Source organism: Aspergillus pseudonomiae (assembly GCF_009193645.1).
Source record: "Aspergillus pseudonomiae strain CBS 119388 unplaced genomic scaffold BDV37scaffold_9, whole genome shotgun sequence".
Taxonomy (NCBI): domain Eukaryota; kingdom Fungi; phylum Ascomycota; class Eurotiomycetes; order Eurotiales; family Aspergillaceae; genus Aspergillus; species Aspergillus pseudonomiae.
The window spans coordinates 194,374-213,041 of record NW_022476001.1 but is presented as its reverse complement, the minus strand read 5'-3'; the positions used below and the strand labels follow the sequence as shown (position 1 = coordinate 213,041).

General features: G+C 47.8%; 8 protein-coding genes across 8 annotated transcripts; 3 read left to right on the top strand and 5 right to left on the bottom strand.

Annotated features, from left to right (window-relative positions):
• Nucleotides 1-53: 53 nt before the first annotated feature.
• Nucleotides 54-842, top strand: BDV37DRAFT_268922 (2-keto-4-pentenoate hydratase; the record flags this gene model as incomplete). The annotated part of the gene is made up of 1 exon (XM_032084263.1): nucleotides 54-842. One exon carries the CDS (start codon nucleotides 54-56, stop codon nucleotides 840-842), a length of 789 nt encoding a protein of 262 aa, XP_031945096.1.
• A 799-nt stretch (nucleotides 843-1,641) lies between these two features.
• On the bottom strand, nucleotides 1,642-3,917 carry BDV37DRAFT_297423 (fungal specific transcription factor domain-containing protein; the record flags this gene model as incomplete). Its single annotated transcript, XM_032090325.1, has 7 exons — nucleotides 1,642-2,141; nucleotides 2,196-2,376; nucleotides 2,437-2,612; nucleotides 2,671-2,941; nucleotides 2,995-3,539; nucleotides 3,676-3,807; nucleotides 3,869-3,917. 7 exons carry the CDS (start codon nucleotides 3,915-3,917, stop codon nucleotides 1,642-1,644), a joined length of 1,854 nt encoding a protein of 617 aa, XP_031945095.1.
• Nucleotides 3,918-4,638: 721 nt separating this feature from the next.
• On the bottom strand, nucleotides 4,639-6,280 carry BDV37DRAFT_297422 (transmembrane amino acid transporter protein-domain-containing protein; the record flags this gene model as incomplete). The annotated part of the gene is made up of 5 exons (XM_032090324.1): nucleotides 4,639-5,055; nucleotides 5,113-5,501; nucleotides 5,568-5,759; nucleotides 5,813-6,074; nucleotides 6,134-6,280. The coding sequence occupies 5 exons, from the start codon at nucleotides 6,278-6,280 to the stop codon at nucleotides 4,639-4,641; spliced, it is 1,407 nt and encodes a 468-aa protein (XP_031945094.1).
• Nucleotides 6,281-9,913: 3,633 nt separating this feature from the next.
• BDV37DRAFT_279559 (protein kinase family protein) lies at nucleotides 9,914-10,897 on the bottom strand (the record flags this gene model as incomplete). Its single annotated transcript, XM_032086359.1, has 2 exons — nucleotides 9,914-10,508; nucleotides 10,563-10,897. The coding sequence occupies 2 exons, from the start codon at nucleotides 10,895-10,897 to the stop codon at nucleotides 9,914-9,916; spliced, it is 930 nt and encodes a 309-aa protein (XP_031945093.1).
• A 2,844-nt stretch (nucleotides 10,898-13,741) lies between these two features.
• On the bottom strand, nucleotides 13,742-14,563 carry BDV37DRAFT_240067 (uncharacterized protein). Its single transcript, XM_032081034.1, has 2 exons — nucleotides 14,343-14,563; nucleotides 13,742-14,292 (listed from the first exon to the last, which is right to left on the bottom strand). The coding sequence occupies exons 1-2, from the start codon at nucleotides 14,409-14,411 to the stop codon at nucleotides 14,023-14,025; spliced, it is 339 nt and encodes a 112-aa protein (XP_031945092.1). The 5' UTR covers nucleotides 14,412-14,563; the 3' UTR covers nucleotides 13,742-14,022.
• Nucleotides 14,564-14,719: 156 nt separating this feature from the next.
• Nucleotides 14,720-15,174, top strand: BDV37DRAFT_240066 (uncharacterized protein). Its single transcript, XM_032081033.1, has one exon. The coding sequence runs from the start codon at nucleotides 14,765-14,767 to the stop codon at nucleotides 14,972-14,974; it is 210 nt and encodes a 69-aa protein (XP_031945091.1). The 5' UTR covers nucleotides 14,720-14,764; the 3' UTR covers nucleotides 14,975-15,174.
• Nucleotides 15,175-15,202: 28 nt separating this feature from the next.
• BDV37DRAFT_297417 (major facilitator superfamily domain-containing protein) lies at nucleotides 15,203-16,872 on the bottom strand. Its single transcript, XM_032090323.1, has 3 exons — nucleotides 16,609-16,872; nucleotides 16,444-16,547; nucleotides 15,203-16,382 (listed from the first exon to the last, which is right to left on the bottom strand). The coding sequence occupies exons 1-3, from the start codon at nucleotides 16,834-16,836 to the stop codon at nucleotides 15,224-15,226; spliced, it is 1,491 nt and encodes a 496-aa protein (XP_031945090.1). The 5' UTR covers nucleotides 16,837-16,872; the 3' UTR covers nucleotides 15,203-15,223.
• Nucleotides 16,873-17,084: 212 nt separating this feature from the next.
• On the top strand, nucleotides 17,085-17,679 carry BDV37DRAFT_240064 (uncharacterized protein). Its single transcript, XM_032081032.1, has one exon. The coding sequence runs from the start codon at nucleotides 17,120-17,122 to the stop codon at nucleotides 17,384-17,386; it is 267 nt and encodes an 88-aa protein (XP_031945089.1). The 5' UTR covers nucleotides 17,085-17,119; the 3' UTR covers nucleotides 17,387-17,679.
• The last annotated feature ends 989 nt before the right edge of the window (nucleotides 17,680-18,668 follow it).

Genomic DNA, 18,668 nt, shown 5'->3' with positions numbered 1-18,668 from the left:
CGCCAAAAGCAACTAATCCCTGCCTCTATTGATACTACCAAACCAAGACAAAAATGCCAGCCCAAGAAAACGAACTCCAAGCGGTCTCCCTAGCCCTGCGCACAGCGCGGGCAAACCAAACCCCAATCCAGCCCCCGAGCAAGACATGGCCGACGCTGGACGCCGAAGACGGGTTCAAGATCCAACAGATCAGCACCGAGCACGCGGTGCAGAACGGCGACCGTCTGGTGGGCTACAAGCTGGGCAACATTGCCAAAGTAATGCAAGATGCATTCGGGCTCGACCACCCTGATTACGGCTTCCTTCTTGCCAGCACCTTTGTCTACGAGAGCACCACCATCCGGCGCAAGGACTACATCAAGCCGTACGTGGAGCTGGAGCCGGCATTCGTACTGCGCGGACCACTCAAGGGCCCCAATATCACGGTCGCCGATGTCATGAATGCTATTGACTACGCTATCCCCGCTATTGAGATCATTGACTCCCGGGTGCAGAACTGGGAGATTGGGCTGGCTGATACGCTAGCCGATAATGGGTCCACGGGGGCTGTTATTCTGGGTGGAACGCCGAAGAAGCTTACTGAACTTACTTTGAGGGATACGAGGGGTACGTTAAGGTTTAATGATAAGGAGGTCATGGATGGGAATACGGCGAATGTGCTGGGGAATCCTATCTCGGCGGTAGCGTGGTTGGTCAACCGTTTGGCTGCTTATGATATTGAGTTTCAGCCGGGGCAGGTTATTCTTCCAGGGAGCTGCTTGCAGGCTGTACCGATGGAGGAGGCGGGGCATTGGAAGTGTACTTTTGAGGGTTGGGGAACTGTTGAGTTTGATGTTGTGTAGAGGGTTTGGTTTGGGATTTCATGCATAGATTTAGATTGCGATAGATTTTGTTCACATATGATGCGTTTCACCAAGTTTGCTGCCTTAATTAAACTATGTTTGATTCAAATACACCTTCTAGCTGTTCGCGATGATTGTGTTATTATATGAATTTATTATGAAACAGGGAAAAGAATACCTTGAGATGCTCCATATATCACTGGTTTTCTAAATATATTTATATTGGGGTATACGGTACAGCTGCTCTTCACAGTTCGCTGCTATGTGGTCACATATTTCTGGAACCTCCAACATAATGATACAGCTCGTTCACAGAGGTTTCCCTACGACACCCTCTACAAAATGTAGCAGTGGGTGCACCGGCGACGTTCAGTTCCAGCTCTGACCCCTTCATCGTCGGCATCTGCTCGGGTCTCCTGACCCACCAATCCGCAGAAGCCGAGCCTTTGGGGGTGTGGATGAAGCTAATTGACTTAGGGCAAAGAGATTGGCGGATGCAACTCCCGATGCTAATTCTGGGTCGGCGATCAAAATGCTCCTGTTCCGGGGACAGCGTGTGGTTAGCTCTCCATTGACTCTCAGTCCATTCACCAGTGACTAATATGTATGGAAATAGGAATCCTGAGTATTGAGACATCCTCAGAGGGGGAATAGAATCTGTAGTACCCCCAGAGAAGCACGTTGCATGCAAGAGGATGCACCACTCGGGACAAGGCACTGCGTGATACTGCTACCGTCGGATAGCGCAGACGACTACAGGGACTCTTGGTGGATTCGGAGTTTAATAGTCGCACCCTTTCTAGGCCTCTCTAGGATCAAGAAGGCTATACGAGTCATGATGGCCAATCTGCGCGACAATGGAAAAGAACTCGTAGGATGAAATTCCCAGACTATCCAGGCATTCCATATTACTGGCCGTCGGTGGGAGATCGGAGGGTAAGAGCTCCTGGTCCCCATCAATCGGTAGATTTGGCTCAGGTATTGGGAGCAGTTGACTGTCCCGCTGTTGCGAGGAATTTTCAAGTGCATGGTCATCCTGTGGTAGACTCGGTAGAGTGAGGGTTTGAAGACCACATCGCTCAATCCGCGTGGCCAGTTCTTGGAACAGGTACTCGAGATGCGTCAATTCAGCCTTCCGCGCGGCCGCCACCTGGTTCCCCTTGTAGATCATCCCGTCAAGAATGGCGTACGCCTGGTTGAGGGAACAGTCTTCCACAGCCCCAGGGAAAAGGGTATGTGCCATCATCAGATGAATTGCGGCTCCATATGTGTATTCCAGGTCAAATGGCAGGAATGCCTCTATTGAGGCTTTAGCAACGGGAGCATAGTCTTATAACAAGAGCATCTCCTTACCTAGAAGATCATTTTCATCAGTCAGTAATTGCAGCGTCTTTGCAGCTGACTTGATCCCGGTCGCGATCAGTGCTTCAGTAGCAACCAGCAAGCTCTGCCAGTCTTCTTCGCCATGACCTAACTTCTCCAACCGCTCTTTGAGAACGGAGAGCAGGAGCGGGCGCGTAGCAACAATAACACACTAGATAATGAACGAAGTTAGCAATCAAAGGCAATTGCACAAAGAGCCATAAATGCGTACCTGGTGATATATTAACATTATCAGGCGTGTCTCTCTGGGCACCCGGTGAAGGGGTTTCTGGAGCTCAATTGACACCGCACTTTCAATTTCCTGGGCAAGCCCAGCCATGGTATGGAGAATCGACCTCGTCTGCTCGAGGAATATCCCGAGTTGAGTTTCCTCGGTCTTGTAGATTGCTGTTATGTAACGGTCAGTGAAGCTGGAGAGAAGTTATCGGTCGGGAACGCGGCTTACAGGAAAGAATGAATGAGAGCATTTGAGACAGTCGAACCCGAAGACTCAGAGTTGCATTGCGCGAAGAGGCCGTTGGTGAATCGATCAAGGTCGTGATATCGCTATCTTGGGTAATCATCGGCAGCCCCAGAGATGACGAGAAATGTCGGTCCATCAGGTAGAGAGTCCACCACAGATTATGGCAGCGGGTCACTGTGTCGACTCCGAGCTCCTCCTCAGGCAGCTGGGTATGCATCCCCTCTAATTGTGCGATTCGTATGGCTTGGCCCAGCTGCACCTGTCAGCAGATCCACCAGTAGAGATCTCACATGGTGTCCGACTTACGTATACATGAGCGGACTCTCGATGATCAACGGAATACAAGTACAGTCCTGCGAGTCCCAGCACCTCAATAGCGAGCACGCTGTCCTTCCACAGGGTTGAATGCTCCGGCATGAGGGACATTGCCCGTAAGAAGTATTTTGCTCCCGGGGGCTCCCTAGTGTTTTTGGTAGGCTGTACAACAAAGGCACTTCCGAATGCCAACACCAAGAGGAATTGGACAAACCATAGCTTACATTCCATGGCCTTTTGAGCCGCATCTCCGTAGTAGAACTCGTGGAGATGTCCCAGAAAGGTCTTTTCTTCGAACAGGAAATAGTTTTGCCCCATGTAGAACATCACTGTGTTCAGCAAGTAGAGAGCATGGTCCAAAGACGGCAGTCCATGGATATCAGGTTGGTCGTCCGGTGCTGCGGGGCGCCAATGTAAGAGATAGATGTCTCGATCGATGAGATTTGGGGCGCTGTGCGATTCCTGGTTGAGTTTCTCAGTCATCATCAGCGTCAGTCGCGCTGTGAATGACCACATAGATGAAGGAGCCAGCCAGACTATATGACACCGTTAGCGCTCATTCATTTATTGGTTTAGAAGCCCAGTCTATCCCATATTCTGCATGTTCATTCATCTTCCCCGGTGATATGGGGACTTGGTGCCATATGAACATCCTTGTGGTGGTGTACGTACTCCAACTGCGCTTATTCCGGTGGGTATTTTTGATCGTTTTCGAGGGCAATGTGAACGGGCTGGTCCAGATGCTGCGCGCATGATCAATCCTTAGTGGTGAGTGTATAACCGGCGCTTCGGACTCTACGGCCTCTGGATCGAATCAGTGGCGTTCAGCAAAGGATCGTTGTATCGTTGTTTCGTGATCTTATACCTTCGGCTTCCACATCCGGTGTAAACGCAGTCTCCGACGACCGCTTCATACCCTGAGAATGAGACTTCTCATACGCCTCCCGCCGTAACTGCTCCAGATAACTGGCATATGAATTAGCAGGATGACTCGCATTGAATGGAACATCGACGTACCTCTCGGTCACGACGACCTTGTTGGGTGGTTCGGTAAAGACGCATCGCACCTTGCGACGTTGGCAATTATTGCACGGATCCGTTCCCGAGCATTTAATTTTGCTCTGCCGACAAGAACCACAACTGTGGCGCCCTAGTGTCAGCTTCAGGCTATAATTCAACGGCATGGGATTGCTCCTTACGCGTTTGCAGTGCGCCTGACCTTGCGCGACTCGGGTTTACTATCGGCGGCCATAGTGCATGAGATACTGCTCCGGGGGGTAGTATGGAGGAATAAATTCTGGGGAATGGGGAAAAGGCGCAATAAAGCCGAAGGCCATTCCATCCATACCCCACACTATCCACTTCAACCGTGGAGGTTGACCCGACTTCCCGAGATTCGGTCCACTCCTAACCTTATACGTCGGTCTACCATTAGTATTTTGTATTATTTTCTAAGTAGATGGTATTGGTCCGATATAATACTATCTGGAGCACTGGTTTATACGTTATCGAATGTCCATGTTCTCCCTAATGTATCCTGTTCCTGCGAAACGTGATACAGCCCCTGCTTTGGTCTCTATTTCCTTCTATCGATCTATATAGGTTTTATATTCATACAACGCGTAACCATAAATTTCACACAGAGTTCGAGTTATCCGCACAGGAAAAAGCAGCCGAACCTCCACTGGAGTTGTACGTATCAATAATCCCCACCACCGACCCGTACGTTCCGGCAACCATAAGAAAGGTTCCGGAAACGATCACGAAAATACTGAAACAGACCATCCCATACCACTTCTTGGTCCTGGCTGTATTTCCCCAGTTATCATAGAGCCACATGCCACCCATTGTCTGGAAACACATGAGTGGGCCCAGTAGCGCACCGATAAGGGAGACTAGTGAGTCGAAGACAGGAATCACGCTGGCAATGATATATGCAATGACGGCAATACCAAAGGTACAGCTAAGCCAGCAGATCCAGTGCGTCGGCGTGTTGCGGGTCAGGTGTTTTGAGCCCCGGAGGAGGTGAAGGAAGATGTATTTTGCAGGGATCTTTACGAAGTACCAGGTGTTAGCTTAGTCCAGCAGGATGGGTTAATGAAGCCTTACATGAGACACAATTGTTAATGTAACAATTAACCCGGGCAAGGCGAATCCGTAGGAGATTTTCTTCACGGTTCCACCAGCAGAGCCGAGGGCTGGTGATGAGACATAAGATCCACAGTAGTAGTAGACAACGACACCGATGATCATATAGATAAGGGTTACACCGGCCTGGCATGCCATCACAGCTTTCGTAAATTGGCGAGGTTCACGCATTTCAGAGACGATGGAGAAAAATCCCGGTGTGCCGGAGAATGCAAAAACGATGGCAGATACGGCGGTAATGCCTTTGGTAAAGCCTGGAGTGTTCACGACTTTGAAGTCGGAAACCCAGACACCTGGTGGTGCAGCTGCAGGGTGATCTTGGATACCAACGGCAACAGTAACAATGAGAACTAGGCCGTGTTAGATATATATGAGCCGATGGGACGTTGTCTGGTAACGGATTTACAAGTACGTACTTGCAGTAAGAATGCACGGCAATCCGATCCACGCGAGCCAGGTAATCTTGCCCAGCGTGCGAATACTACTAAACAGAAAGCCTGGAATAGCCGCAATAACCACAAAGATAGCTGTGCAGAGGGCATGCGTTGAGACTGCATTGAACCCGATCGAGATCCCGAGGATACCAGAGGCGGCATTGAATATGTAATCTATGATACAAGTCAGTATGTCACTTCCATTGATCCTTGATTGAGGAACCTACAGAGACAAAATGCAGTTGCAAGAATGACACGCCCGATCGGACCAAGTATTAAAGCTCCTGCATCATCGATTCCATATATCTCCCGATGGCGAAGCTTGAACGTGCCAACAACATAGGCAGACCATGTCGTGATCGCAGCAACGGCACATAAAACAATCACACCGGGAACCATGCCCAGGGTATCAAAAGCTGTCGGTATAGACAAAACGCCCAAACCAATCTGGGTTTTCATCATGAGAATCACAGTTCCGAAGAAGCCCACCTGGACAATGGTCAGTTTTGCCAATTCTTTACGCACATGTGAGCCTTGCAAAGACATACATTACGATAATTAGGACCCTCCTCTGAGATTTCTCCAAAGACGGCATCATGGGTCACCTCCTCCCATACTTCTTCCGTCTTCGGGGGATAATCCTGCATGTCACCAATGGTGTCATGAGGCGTACTTCGTTCAGATAGACGATCCATATTGAAAGTGTGAGTGGAGAAATGGCTAAGTCTCATTTTTCCAGGCCAAGCTGAACGCTAAGCCTTCTTATACCCAGGATCTGGGGAACAATATGGGGGTGGAGGCACGTCATTTCGAATCTCGTTGGGGGGATTAGGAATTGGTCAAGTATCCTCTCTAATTCGTGTACCGTGAAGCCCCAAACCCCGCGATATGGGGGCTGTCGTGTTTGCGGGGAGACGGTGGGGCGAGTTTTCGTCCTATCCGAACCCGACCCGTGGTCATGGACGGTATTTCTCCCTCTTCCAGAGCCGGTGAGTCTACTCTGTACTAACTAAGATTTTAGGGTTCACCTTGCCGGTGTTCCTGCCGGCGACGGGTCGGGAGTCGAACCCGATAGCCCTGGACCGAGCGTCAAACTTTGTTTGACTTGATCTAACTACAACGACAAAATCAACACAGTCAATGATTCCATGGTATTTCTAGAATTATTCGAGAGCGCTACCAGCGAGAGAGTCGATGGCTGTTATATTCTAGTTTTTCCGGTGCATATCAATCCTTGCTAGGGTCACAGATATGGGACTTCTTCCACGCTAAGTCCATATTAATTAAATGTACCCTGTCTAGCATGCAGGAATTAGGGCTTCCGGGGCACAGTGCGCCTACCACTCGTTGCTCGGATAGCCTAGTAGCCGCCGTCCGCTGAATTGAGAAGACTATGTGGAGCTTGGTGTGAGAACCCCAGCTCGCTAATATGCAACAGGTTAAGTAAATGAGAACATCGGAGGAATAGGAACCGATTCAGTAATGTCCGCCATTCTATGCAATCTTTCTAGAAATAAAAGCTTGCAGACCGTTAAACTTGCTAGTTTGGGCTATAAAGACCCGTAGGCCCTGGGTACATGCCTTCGCCCTCATCCTGTCGGCACGAGAGAAACCATATTTACGGAGCAAAACGCAATGTGTACACAGAACGCCGGCTTCTGTCCGAGAAGTTTAACTGGACTATCGGGAGCCAAATCAAGTGTCTCAGGTGTTCCTGACATAGCCCTATCAATCCCATTGGGTCAGGTAGAAGATGGTAACGCCATCGCTGGCCCTCCAGGCCCTCATCCTTGTCGCTATCATCAAGGATAGCAAGATCTTCGGGTCCAGGGCTAGTAACATCTCCACTGGTGTTGGTGTCTTGACGGAGACCCTTCCACCCAATTAACAAACAGGTCCAGGATCCCAGTGTCGTCACCATCCACATTGGTACCATCGCTGGTCAACTCGTCGAGAAGATTACCAAAATCGTGACCTGAGATAAGAACGGTCTCGCCTGCAGCTCTGGCATTGTTGGTGAGGTCAACAAATCGCCGAGAACTGCCCGCAACAGATCCTCTCTCTTATTGTGTTGAGGGCTCACGTCCTTTAAAAATGGGGGCAGTATTTTCCTCCTGTGTATTATGGGTAAGCTATAGATCCAGAGCCTGACGCACATGAGGGCCTACCATGCGGTCGGAAAGGCATCTCCGAGAGCGTGGATTTGATCTTCTCGGAGCCATAATTCCTGGAAGGCTAAGTGCTGACTGACATGCACACCTTCTAAAGTGTAGTTTCTCCCTATCTCACAAACGGCATCCCACCACGAACCAACACTTCCCGAAACCTTCGCTCGTTGCAATATAGAATGCGTAGATTCTGTGCCCTAGTTGTGTATTAGCATGTGGTATTCTAATTAACAACAAGCATAATTTCACAGGGATTGCATCGTACTGGAGTTGTCCATCTTCGCTTCTAGTGTGAGATGTACGCGCATAATATTGGCGACTAAATCTGCATGGAAGGGGGGCATGAAGTTTACCGCGGGAAATGGCAGATTTCTCCTAATCTTCCCGGAACCATTCATGCGCAGAGTAATATCTTTGCCGAGACTATCTCTACAACCACATACCTTTCTTTCTGTCTTGCTTTTGTTTTTCTCCATTTCTCACGATTTGTGACCATTATATTTCATGTTTAGAGCCAGTCTAAACGTCATTACAGAACTAGATGAGAAATCCCGGTATCGATATTTCTTTTTTCATTCGGACCCATTTGGGCTAAGATAAGAGTTAACTATGTAATCTAATTTGGATTAACTATTTATTCCTCTGACGGCTGCCTTGTAAGTGAACAACACCATAGTTATAGACACGAAGCCTTCCAACACAGCCAGAATAATGTAGGAACAAGAAGCTACCACTGCTTCACATCAATCAGCCTACTGGTGATATGTAGATATCAAAATTAGGCTGTTATATCAGACATTATATAGACTGAATGCCTTGGAGAAGACGGTCAGTACATATTAAGCAGTACAAAGGTTACTAGATTATAATTCAGTTACTACTTAAGTCCGTTACAACTTGTTCTCTGGAAGTCGGGGCCTGGTTGAATTTGTTTAGCTGAGGGTATCAGTAGTGATGTAGACACTAAAAAGTTACTCTGTAGCAGATGTCTCTGGGGTTGATTTATATGATGGGTTGATGGCCGATATTAAGGGCTCATGAAGTTTTGACTTGTAGATAGTTTCTTTAAGCCTTATGCGACGTTTATTTACTGTGAAATCTACAACGGCGAATTTGTCAGAGCAGCTCATAAGAGTATACTAAAAGCATGTGATCTTTCTGTACTAAAAGGATCATCTTGCTAGTCCTCCATGGGGTTGACTGAGTTCACATTAAAAGAGATGCATGCGCTACAGATCACGCCAGCCACACAGGCTACAGGGCAAGATATTCTCCCTCGACGACTTTATGGACACCTTCTACATGGCCATGAGTATCTGTTTGTTGTGCCTGCCCTTTTTGGGAGCATGAATGAGTGATACATTGGCCCATTTCCGTACTCCTTTCCATCCTGCTCGGGAACTGAAGAAATCCGTATGTTTCTGACAAAGACGAACGGGCTTCTCTCAAATTCTGGTTCTTTATTAACTCCAGGCTAGTAGACTCTGCACGGGATATCAGCTTTTGTCCCTCTGCAACAACATATAAAAAGGTCATTATCTAAGACGTTTCAAGATTTCACCTAGTTAAAGCGCCCATATCATTCGCATATGTGAATGCTTTCTGCAGTTTCGCCTCTTTGTGTGGCTAATAAATGCCAGGGTTATATACTGTTTCTTTGCCTTTAAATACCACAACGTACCGAAGTCCCACAACATGTTTTCAAGCCAACTCATCAATTCTAAACACCCTACTTGCTCCACGAAAGAGAACAGCCTTGAACAATTCTATCTTTCAGGCACATCTCGACTATAAACCCTCAGTTGATCAACGAACTGAAGATCACTTCAGAATGTGTACCGTTTACGTCTCTATAAAAGTTTACCAGTGCGGTGACGCAATCAAGGAAGACACCAAGTTTGAACCTTGCGACAACATCGGCACCACCGCTTGCCCCGGTCGCGAGGAGAGCTCCTTGGCTTCCAGCCGGGTGAAAGGAAAATGTGGACGCCATGATTGTAGAAACCCTTGATATCGGAGCCAACTTTAGATAGGATTTGGAACAGATGGTTTTGTGGGCTGAGAGCTGCATATAATGAGTGTGTAGGACTAGCAGAAAGAACGGCAAGGTTGCTGCATGGATTCAATTTTAGGCCAAGTTATGCCCATATCAAAGAGCTTCTATCTCGCCGAAAGACAAGCTTGATCTTGAATAAGCGCCCCTGCATCACTATAGCGTTCGGTCCAACACCCTTGTATCACAGCACCACCAAGTAGACCATCAACTGGAGGATACGTCCTAGATGCAAAGAGCCCATCTACCATTTCTCCGTAGTCAATTTTCTCCTCTAGGGATTTGAATGGCCCAGGAGACCTGTAGGGCCAATGGCCGGTCATTATGGTGTAAAAGATCGACCCGAGACTGAAAATATCCACAGCCTCCGTTGAGACCCATGGCCAGCATGGGTTGAAAAAGCCCGAGTCGGGAAGATGCCCACCATCGATGTCACCACATGTGGATCCACCAAAATCACAGAGCAAAAGGTCGAGCCTGTAATTGGAGTCAGAGTGTAAGAGGAAATTGTCTGGCCGTAGATCGGAATGAATGACACCCTTTTGATGAATATAGTGGACAGCTTCCGCCGCCTGGATGCACCACTTCAATCGGAGACACTCATCGATATTATCATGATACTGGTCGATATAAGTCTGCAAATCACCATCACTGGCTTCTCCGAATAGCAATCCCCGAGGTTCCTCTAAGACACCAATATAGCTACAGTGGAATGTAAATTAACAACGTGAAGCACTGGAGCTTCAACTGACGTACCGTATTATTCTAGGGTGTGCACCTAGTATATCCAAAATTCGCTTTTCAACCTCGAAACTTTGCTTAATGTCCTTGACAAAGGGATGGCGATCCGCTGCTTCCGCATGCCACCACGAATATCTAGGGTATTTAAGGACGACACCTGGCTTCAATCTTGCTATCAAGGACGTGGAGCCTCCGCTCAGAATTTCATTCAAATGGGGCTCGTAGAAAACCCGGTCTGCTGTTTTGCCGGGCAAGGCAGTTTGATGCTCTTCGTTTGATCCCGAAACATCGTTCTTCGTGGCGGCTAGGGAGTCCCTTTTCGGTAGGTGTCCGCACCGCGTGGAAGACATCTCCAGAGGCGCAACAACATTGTTGGGGATGCTATAAGGAAGGTTTGAGACAATCAGTAGGATACAACAAAGGCGCACGACTGTCACCTGACATGGACAACGCTGCACGACTTTAGTTCATTCGTCCGACATAGAATCAAGTTCTGTGATATCACGTGCCCCATCAATATCAACCGTGAACCTCCCAGCGTCCCTGCAAGCGACAATGTCGTCGCACAGGCATCCATCATCGCTTGAGGGAGTATGAGAATTCTCAGAGCCGTTCTCGCTAACTCCACAGCAATCTGATTCCGCGAAGAGACTCTTTGACACATTCATCACGTACTATGGACTCGACCGAGCAACGGAAAGGGGCTATATGCCTACGAAATTCGTATCCTTTCTTTTACATATCTTCATGAAGCTTTCACTAATCTTACGTCAAATATTACGTTGGCCTTCTCGTACTTCGAGGATATCACTTCTCGAGAGCCTGGTGCGCGAAGCCATGTTATGAATGCTCTTGAACAGTTTGCAGACTATATAGTTACGCAGTTCTATCTTCCGCGTATATTTGTCATGTATCCCACTTGCTATTACTCTTTAACTCAAGCAATTTACTCCATTAAGACACCGCAGCCAACACCTACATCCTTGTCCGCAATACAAGGGTGGACTGCCACTGGTACCAAACAGCGTATATCTATTTTGAGACGCAACTGCCTTGATCGCCATCGATGCTCAAATTTCGAACCACAACTGAAACTCCGTTCTTCACATTTATCCTGCCTGCTCCCGAGACTGATGAGTCGTATACTTTTGGTCACCAAGTTGCTTGTAGAGTTGACCGGGTTCCCTGCTGGACCGCCCCGTACCCGCCCAACCCGGCTCTGGGGCGGGCTCTAGATCTAGAACCCGAACCCGACCCGGTGCCAACTGTAATACTAGTACCGAGTAGTCCTATTTTAACAGGAGTCTAGTAATAACTTCTGTTCTATACTAACTAGTTATAACTCAGTATTAACAACAGTTGCGACTCGAGTTTTAGATTGGTACAGTCTAAGTATAATCTACTAACTGATTTAGGACTTGACAATAAAGCCCTGGGCGTAACATAGATATATACAAGGTGGGTCAAAAGTCTGATTACACTAACGCGTTTCCGCGACGCGTCAAAAAATCGCAACTTTTTCAACCACCTACCATTTCATCAAAATGAGGTCTTTTGGAACCGAAATTAGTGGAAATCGAAGGCCTAATTCTGAGCTTTTTACTGAAACCCGTGCGGCTATATTATCTGGTCTAGATAACCAGGTATCGCCAACTCAATTAGCTAAGCAATTTGGTGTCAGTCGAAATACAATTTATTTAATTAAAAAACGCTTCCTGCGCAACCACACCTTGAAATCGCTCCCTAGAAAGGGAAGGCCTATAAAGCTCAGTCATTCTACTAAGCGCTATATATATCTTTTAGCGCGCCGGATGCCTAGACTGAGCTATAGAGCTCTCTGCGTAGGTAGTGGTTCTGGGGTCTCTCCCTCCACAGTTAAGCGTGTTTTAAAGACTTTTTATTTAAAAAAGTGGAAAAGTAAGAAGCGAATTACTTTAACACCTGAAGTAGCTAAAAAAAGGCTTAGATTCGCGCGTGCGTGGTTGAATTATCCTAACTGAAGGATATCTGGTTTTTCGACGAATGTTCCGTGCAGCGAAAGTCCAATTCTTCTACTCAATATGTCTTTCGTTTCTCAAACGAGGCCTATAGACGCGATCTAGTGAACCTAATAAACCATGGAAAAGATATATCCCAGATGGTATGGGGTTCTATATGGCTAGGTGGTCGATCAGATTTAGTGGTTATGGAACGGGATGAATTATCACAACGAGGCGGTTATTCAACGAAATCCTACCTTGTCTGCCTAGAAAAAGGCCTTCTACCAATTTACGAGCCTGGAATTATATTCCAGTAAGATAATGCAAAAATTCATGTTTTCTACGAGGCGCAGGCATGGTTTGAATCCCACGGGATCTGGGTTCTAGAATGGCCGCCCCATTCGCCTGATTTAAATCCTATCAAGTATATCTGGGCCCTATTAAAACGCAAGCTTCTAGAGCTCTATCCTATGCTTTTTCTAGGGGGAAGGTCAGAAATCGACTGGACCCTATTTAAAAGGCATATTAGGGAGGCCTGGTGGGCTATCCCACAAGAGGTCATAGATCGCCTAATTCTATCTATGCCTCGCAGACTTCAGGCTGTACATCAGGCACGTGGCTGGTATACAAAGTATTAATATGGGGATTCTATAGAACTACTTTGTAGATAGATATCTTTTGAATTGGTTGAGAAAATCGAGTTTGAATTCGTTGCGTTTTTCTGATTTTTTCGGGTGTAATCAGACTTTTGACCCACTAGTTTATTACAACATAGCCGAAAACAGGAACAAAGATAATCTTGTGGATCTACTTCCAGTCAGTAGTAATTAGATGGTATAGTATACTGTGTATTTTATTTTATTAATGTAGTACTAAGATCATCACTAATATCTAATTTAGGTAGTCGACAGTTTCTTAGCAGCTAAGGCGTTATAGAGATCATCGTCCAGGTGTTGGAGTACGATCGCCGGTGGGTTGGCTGGTTCTTCTATCTCGTCAATCACACGACGAAGGCCAGTTGTTCGCGATTGAAACCTTTTCAGAACATCTCTCTCATTTGTGATCCGGGAGTGATGAGTGCACTTGACTAAGACAGGTGTTCCTGTGTCAATTCTGTTGACAGAATAAGTCTAAAATTGATAATCTAGGGTGAAAAGCAACGGAGTACCTTGCCAACCATGCACTTTCGTGTAGCTGTTTAATAGCATTATATGTGCTACATCTCCCTTTAAGTATGTGAATAAAAGATTTGCATCCTCCCTCTTGGCAACTAAACTAAACTGATTATATGAAGACCCGCCAGCCTATCACGCACGGTTACAGCATACCGATCTTATCGACTTCCTTAGTCAATATTCAGAGTTACCACGGTTGGCCACCCGAATACCAGACAGTATAGACGAGATGCCAGCGATCGAAATATCTTCGGAGATGTGCCAAGATCTTATAAGGTTCGCTATAGATAAGACGAGCGAAAGGATACTATCGCGATAGATCTAGGACCGAGGGCGAACGTATAGGACAGTAGGGCATCCGTAAAGCATACACGACTGACCGACCGAGATTTCTGCCCATTTATATCCAGTAGTCCCGCGACCGATATAGATGATTGTTGGATCCTTGCCACCACCAGTAATCTGGGCGTATCCAAATCCACTGCCCTCATCGACTACAACCGCGCAAACGTTTGGTGATCGTTCATATTTGAAATCGTTTTCTCCCGTTACCTCGTCAGATGCAAGCTGGACGTTTTCATTATCTGATATCTTCTTCAGTTAGTGCTTTGTTTATGCAAATATAGGGCCAATGTACTTACTAGCATCGTCGCATTTTCAAACAACTTTCTCTTATCTTGCTTGGTGCGTATGGAACTCATTTCTAACATGCACACAATGCTTAGAGCTTCGAGGCAGATAGCTGGTATGGTGGATGCTCGCTTTTCTATCCAGGATTCTCAGAAGACCAACAACAGCAAGAATACTAATAGATGAGAGGCTTGAAGAATCCGTTTCTTCGCTGTTGAAGACGTCAGTTTGCTCTATTCCACGCATCTGAGGGGCAACTGTGGAAATCGGTTGGACGTGGTGATGGATCACATGATATTGGTCTGCGTCACGTTTGCCCACCTCTCTATACTTGAAAGTCATCGTGGTTCCAGAGAAGGTCAATTCTCTTCTTCGCACTGCGCTCTCGGGTGCCGAGTACTAGTAGCCGTACAGAGGCCTATTGCGTCGCGAAATGCACCCTGGTTCCCTTGTTATTGTCATCATAACAGATGCCAGTCATGTGCTCGCGCTTGTCGTTTGGACTAGCACTGCGCTCAGGCTCTCTGCAAACACCATTAACTTTGTATTGCTTGACTCTGCCTTTCATTCATCCCTGATACACACTTCGTTGCTACTCTGGGGCAATGGTTTTGAATATCTTTCATATATCTTCCAGCTATAACTATCTCGAACCAAATAGTATTGAGCTCTTTTGATCCACATGACATTGCTAGCCTGTTGGTAAACAGTAAGGTGACTAATGAAGGAGAGATATGCTCACCCCTTCGTGGTCCGAATTACAGTAATATGCGACTTGGCCTCGGTCACTATGCTTGAACTATTCTGAATTTCGTGACAGTGCATAGTGTCATTGGATCAAACTCAACACGAGAAATATATCAAGAGGCCTTCCACACCCCATATATTAACCTCAGTAAGCATACAACAAACCTTCATCCGCACCTGGAAGAATACCCTGTCTAATCTTCCTATTCGTGTTCTGCAGCCAGAACCTCAAAGCCCATGCACTAATTATGACAGCCACCCCAAAGGCCGCATTGGACGCCATGGCAGTCAGATAACGCGGCCCATCACTTTTGGGATAGAGATACGCCGTATAGATATAGGACGCATTGGCAACAACATTGACGAAAGAGAGGGACGCAGCCTTCTTTTCCGGCGTCTGTCCCAAGGTCGCTGACACCCAACCCAGAATGACAGAGTTAGCCGCATACGCACCGCTTGCGAACAAGAAACAAGAAATGTATCGGGCGGCGGTGTTCAGCGTCACGCAGGAGATGATGAACCCGATGACGGCGGCGCCCATGCACCCGGTGATGTGCCAGGTGCGCTCGTTGTACCGACCGGAGGTGATCCCTATCGCGACACTGGCGATACATGTGGCGAGGTACGGTGGAAAGGTCAGAACAAGGGTTATCGTACTGCTGTAGCCGAGGCTTCCTACGACGGTGGGGAAGAAGTTGTTGAAGCTGCAGGAGCTCAGGTGCATGTTCTGCATGAAGGCTAGGAGGAACAGACGTGGGTCCCGGAAGGCTTGCTTCAAGCCGGCCATGGGCCCCTTCGATTCTTCGCTGTTGACGGTGTCGCTGACGATGCGATCGTGGGCTAGTTGGCGTTCTTCGGGCGTGAGCCATCGCGTGGTCAGCGGGTGATCGGGGAGCATGAGAAGGCCCAGTACGGCGATTCCGAATGTGACCACGCCTTCGATGATGAAGAGCCACTGCCAGCCCGCTAGGCCGTGTACCTTGTCTAGGGTCGAGAAGGTTGCTGCGGCGATCAAGCCTGCGACACCTGTTGCGATGATATTACCCGAGTATAAAATAGAAATACGGAGGGCGATTTCTTTGCGGGTGTAGAAGACAGACAAGAGAAAGAGAGCGCCGGGGTAGAAAGGGGCTTCTGCAATGCCTAAAAAGAACCTGACCATCACCAGTCCGACGTAGTTCTTCGTCAAAGCTGTACAAGCCGAGACAGCTGCCCAGCCGGCCATGCAGACGCTCATGTATAAAGATGGCCGGACCTTCTTGGAGGACATGAGCATGTTGGAGGGAATTTGCATCAACAGGTACCTGTTTTTGTCGGGTTTGTGAGTAACCCCATCGTCATGCAAGATCTCTCACTTCCACCTACCCCACAAAAAATATCGAAATACATGTGTTGTACTGGGTACCGACGAGACCAAGGTCCTTTTCGAGGTCGTTTAGGCGAGCATTGGGAACGGCATTGCGGTCGATCTGAAGTATATTCTTGTTAGTGGCTTCACATCGTTGGGGCATGGACTCGGCCGATGCTCACAAAATTCATGAAATACATTGCCCACAAGATGGGCATGATTCGCATGTCCAACTTTCGAACTAGACGAATCTCCCTAGGATCCGTCTTTGCCGTGGCACCGGCATAATCTCCCTGCGCCTTCTCATCGGGCTTGATGGAGTGCACATCTTCAATGTAAGCACTATGCCCTTTTCTGTCTTCAGGAGGAGGGTACTGGGACCTTATATCTGATGGGAAAATGGAAGCCATAGTTCTAGAAATTGATAATCGATACCAAGATCAATATTGATTGGGCCTCAGAAACTGGAACGATCTATATATATGCCGATCGCAAGCCAGTCCAAGGTTACGGGGCGCAAGGACAACACATGCCATATTTATACTCATCACCAACAGGGAGAATGCAGTTGAGCTCCAGACAATCTCGACTCGCTCATGCAGCATCTGGCCAAACAAAAGCTTGGGGGTCCCGGGTCACTCGAAGCCAAGAGAATTAAGGCAGCTCCACGTCGTGATTATCTTCCATCAACGAATGAACATTCCTAGAATGAATGCAAGCGTAGCGATCGACCATCCCCAAACCCTTTCCCCGCATATCATCACACGCTGGATGGGATCACAAAATCTGGGGTTTATGGTGCGGATCGGCGTGCGCGAAACCGTAGTCCAGGGAACTAGCGGTAAAACAAACAGGCTAATCATAACCTCTAGGGCTTGGCCACGGATGCAGAGATTAGCAGGGTCTGGCCTGCTGGCAGTTGGTAGACACGGGAGTGAGAATGGTTCGTGGCGTGCATAGACCGCCACTTCCCTTTGTTGGTCTCGCTCTTGGCGGAGGTCATGGACCCGTTGTCAATGAGATGCCGCCAACTTTGTTTCATGGGGAGAATGTTGTGCCAGAGCTTGTACAGTTGGTGCTAGGCCTGGTCAGACCGCCATGCCCACGACGTATAGAATTGTCACTGCACTGTGTGGAACGGTGGTCTTTGACCTGTTCTGCGTGTTGGGATACTGGCCAGGAGGCGTTTTGAGGTTGTACCAATAAGATGCCCATTCGCTGGACTTTGGTCCTTTTTCTAGCAGGGATTCCCAGATGTGCTCATGGTTACCCCTGCTTCGGACGAGAACTCATGACTCGCGTAGAGTGTCGTTCTAGCGATATTGTCAGCGTCTCTAGAAGGTTTCTATGGTTGTGTGTTTGCCAGTAAATACCTCGCAGTGTGAGCTATGTACATTATTGCAGGACATCTTATGTCTCATTGGCCGGTTTCAACAGGTGTGTACCTATGGACCCAGCTATACTAACAGCATTCGTCGTAGTGAACAAGGTAGCTCAGTATCCCGCCGCTGCTGATATATTGTTCTAGTGTGTAGACTGCGAAGAAAAGCAAATCACCACCCGTAACTCATCCACGCCTCAAAAAATTACCACGGATTCCCAATGCTAAATTAATATATTTCTACGACATAAAGGGTCGAGAACCTAGTCCAGAGTGGATCATGCCCCAGAATTCGTCTGGAGAGATTTTATTGCCGGTAATCGGACAAGACATTCCCGCTCCGATTTCCGTCGGACATGAAATGGTCCGGCCGGGCCCAGAGACCCTGAAGAACAACAAATGGGACACTGGGGCTATTGCAATATGCAGGTTAATTTGACTCGGTATGTCATGACGGAAAGATCGCGCTGGGGTAGGTTCGAATATGTTGAGGGGGTCGGTTATTGGGGTATGGGGTTGCCAGGACGCGGCGGACCTCGTTAAAACTCCAGATCAAGCGTCGAGCCGGCATATCTCTCGGCAAGGCGAGCAGGTTGCCAGCAGGCCGTGACGCGCGATGTCATTCGCGGTTTGGATCTACCAATGGTGAAAGCCGATTAAATATCCGGTCATCGGGATATTCAGCGCAAAGTGGACCTGCGATGACTTCGCCCGGGAATTCCCGGCAATCTTACTGGTCGCTGCCCTCACGGAGAAGTATACGGTTGATGCTACCTCGCGGCGATATCATGGTTCTTGCGTAATGAATTGCTGTATATATAGAACAGGAGGAGTCGGTAGTGAGACATGTTGCGCTATAGA

What these genes read in the sequence shown, in the direction of transcription:
- BDV37DRAFT_240064 (XM_032081032.1), top strand. Translation starts at nt 17,120, where the DNA reads ATGAACATTCCTAGAATGAATGCAAGCGTAGCGATCGACCATCCCCAA.
- BDV37DRAFT_240066 (XM_032081033.1), top strand. Translation starts at nt 14,765, where the DNA reads ATGCACCCTGGTTCCCTTGTTATTGTCATCATAACAGATGCCAGTCAT.
- BDV37DRAFT_240067 (XM_032081034.1), bottom strand. Translation starts at nt 14,411, where the DNA reads ATGTTAGAAATGAGTTCCATACGCACCAAGCAAGATAAGAGAAAGTTG. An exon ending in TTGAAAATGCGACGATGCTA is followed by an intron (nt 14,293 to 14,342) that starts GTAAGTACATTG and finishes TAACTGAAGAAG; the next exon opens with ATATCAGATAATGAAAACGT.
- BDV37DRAFT_297417 (XM_032090323.1), bottom strand. Translation starts at nt 16,836, where the DNA reads ATGGCTTCCATTTTCCCATCAGATATAAGGTCCCAGTACCCTCCTCCT. An exon ending in CAATGTATTTCATGAATTTT is followed by an intron (nt 16,548 to 16,608) that starts GTGAGCATCGGC and finishes AATATACTTCAG; the next exon opens with ATCGACCGCAATGCCGTTCC. An exon ending in ATTTCGATATTTTTTGTGGG is followed by an intron (nt 16,383 to 16,443) that starts GTAGGTGGAAGT and finishes CGACAAAAACAG; the next exon opens with GTACCTGTTGATGCAAATTC.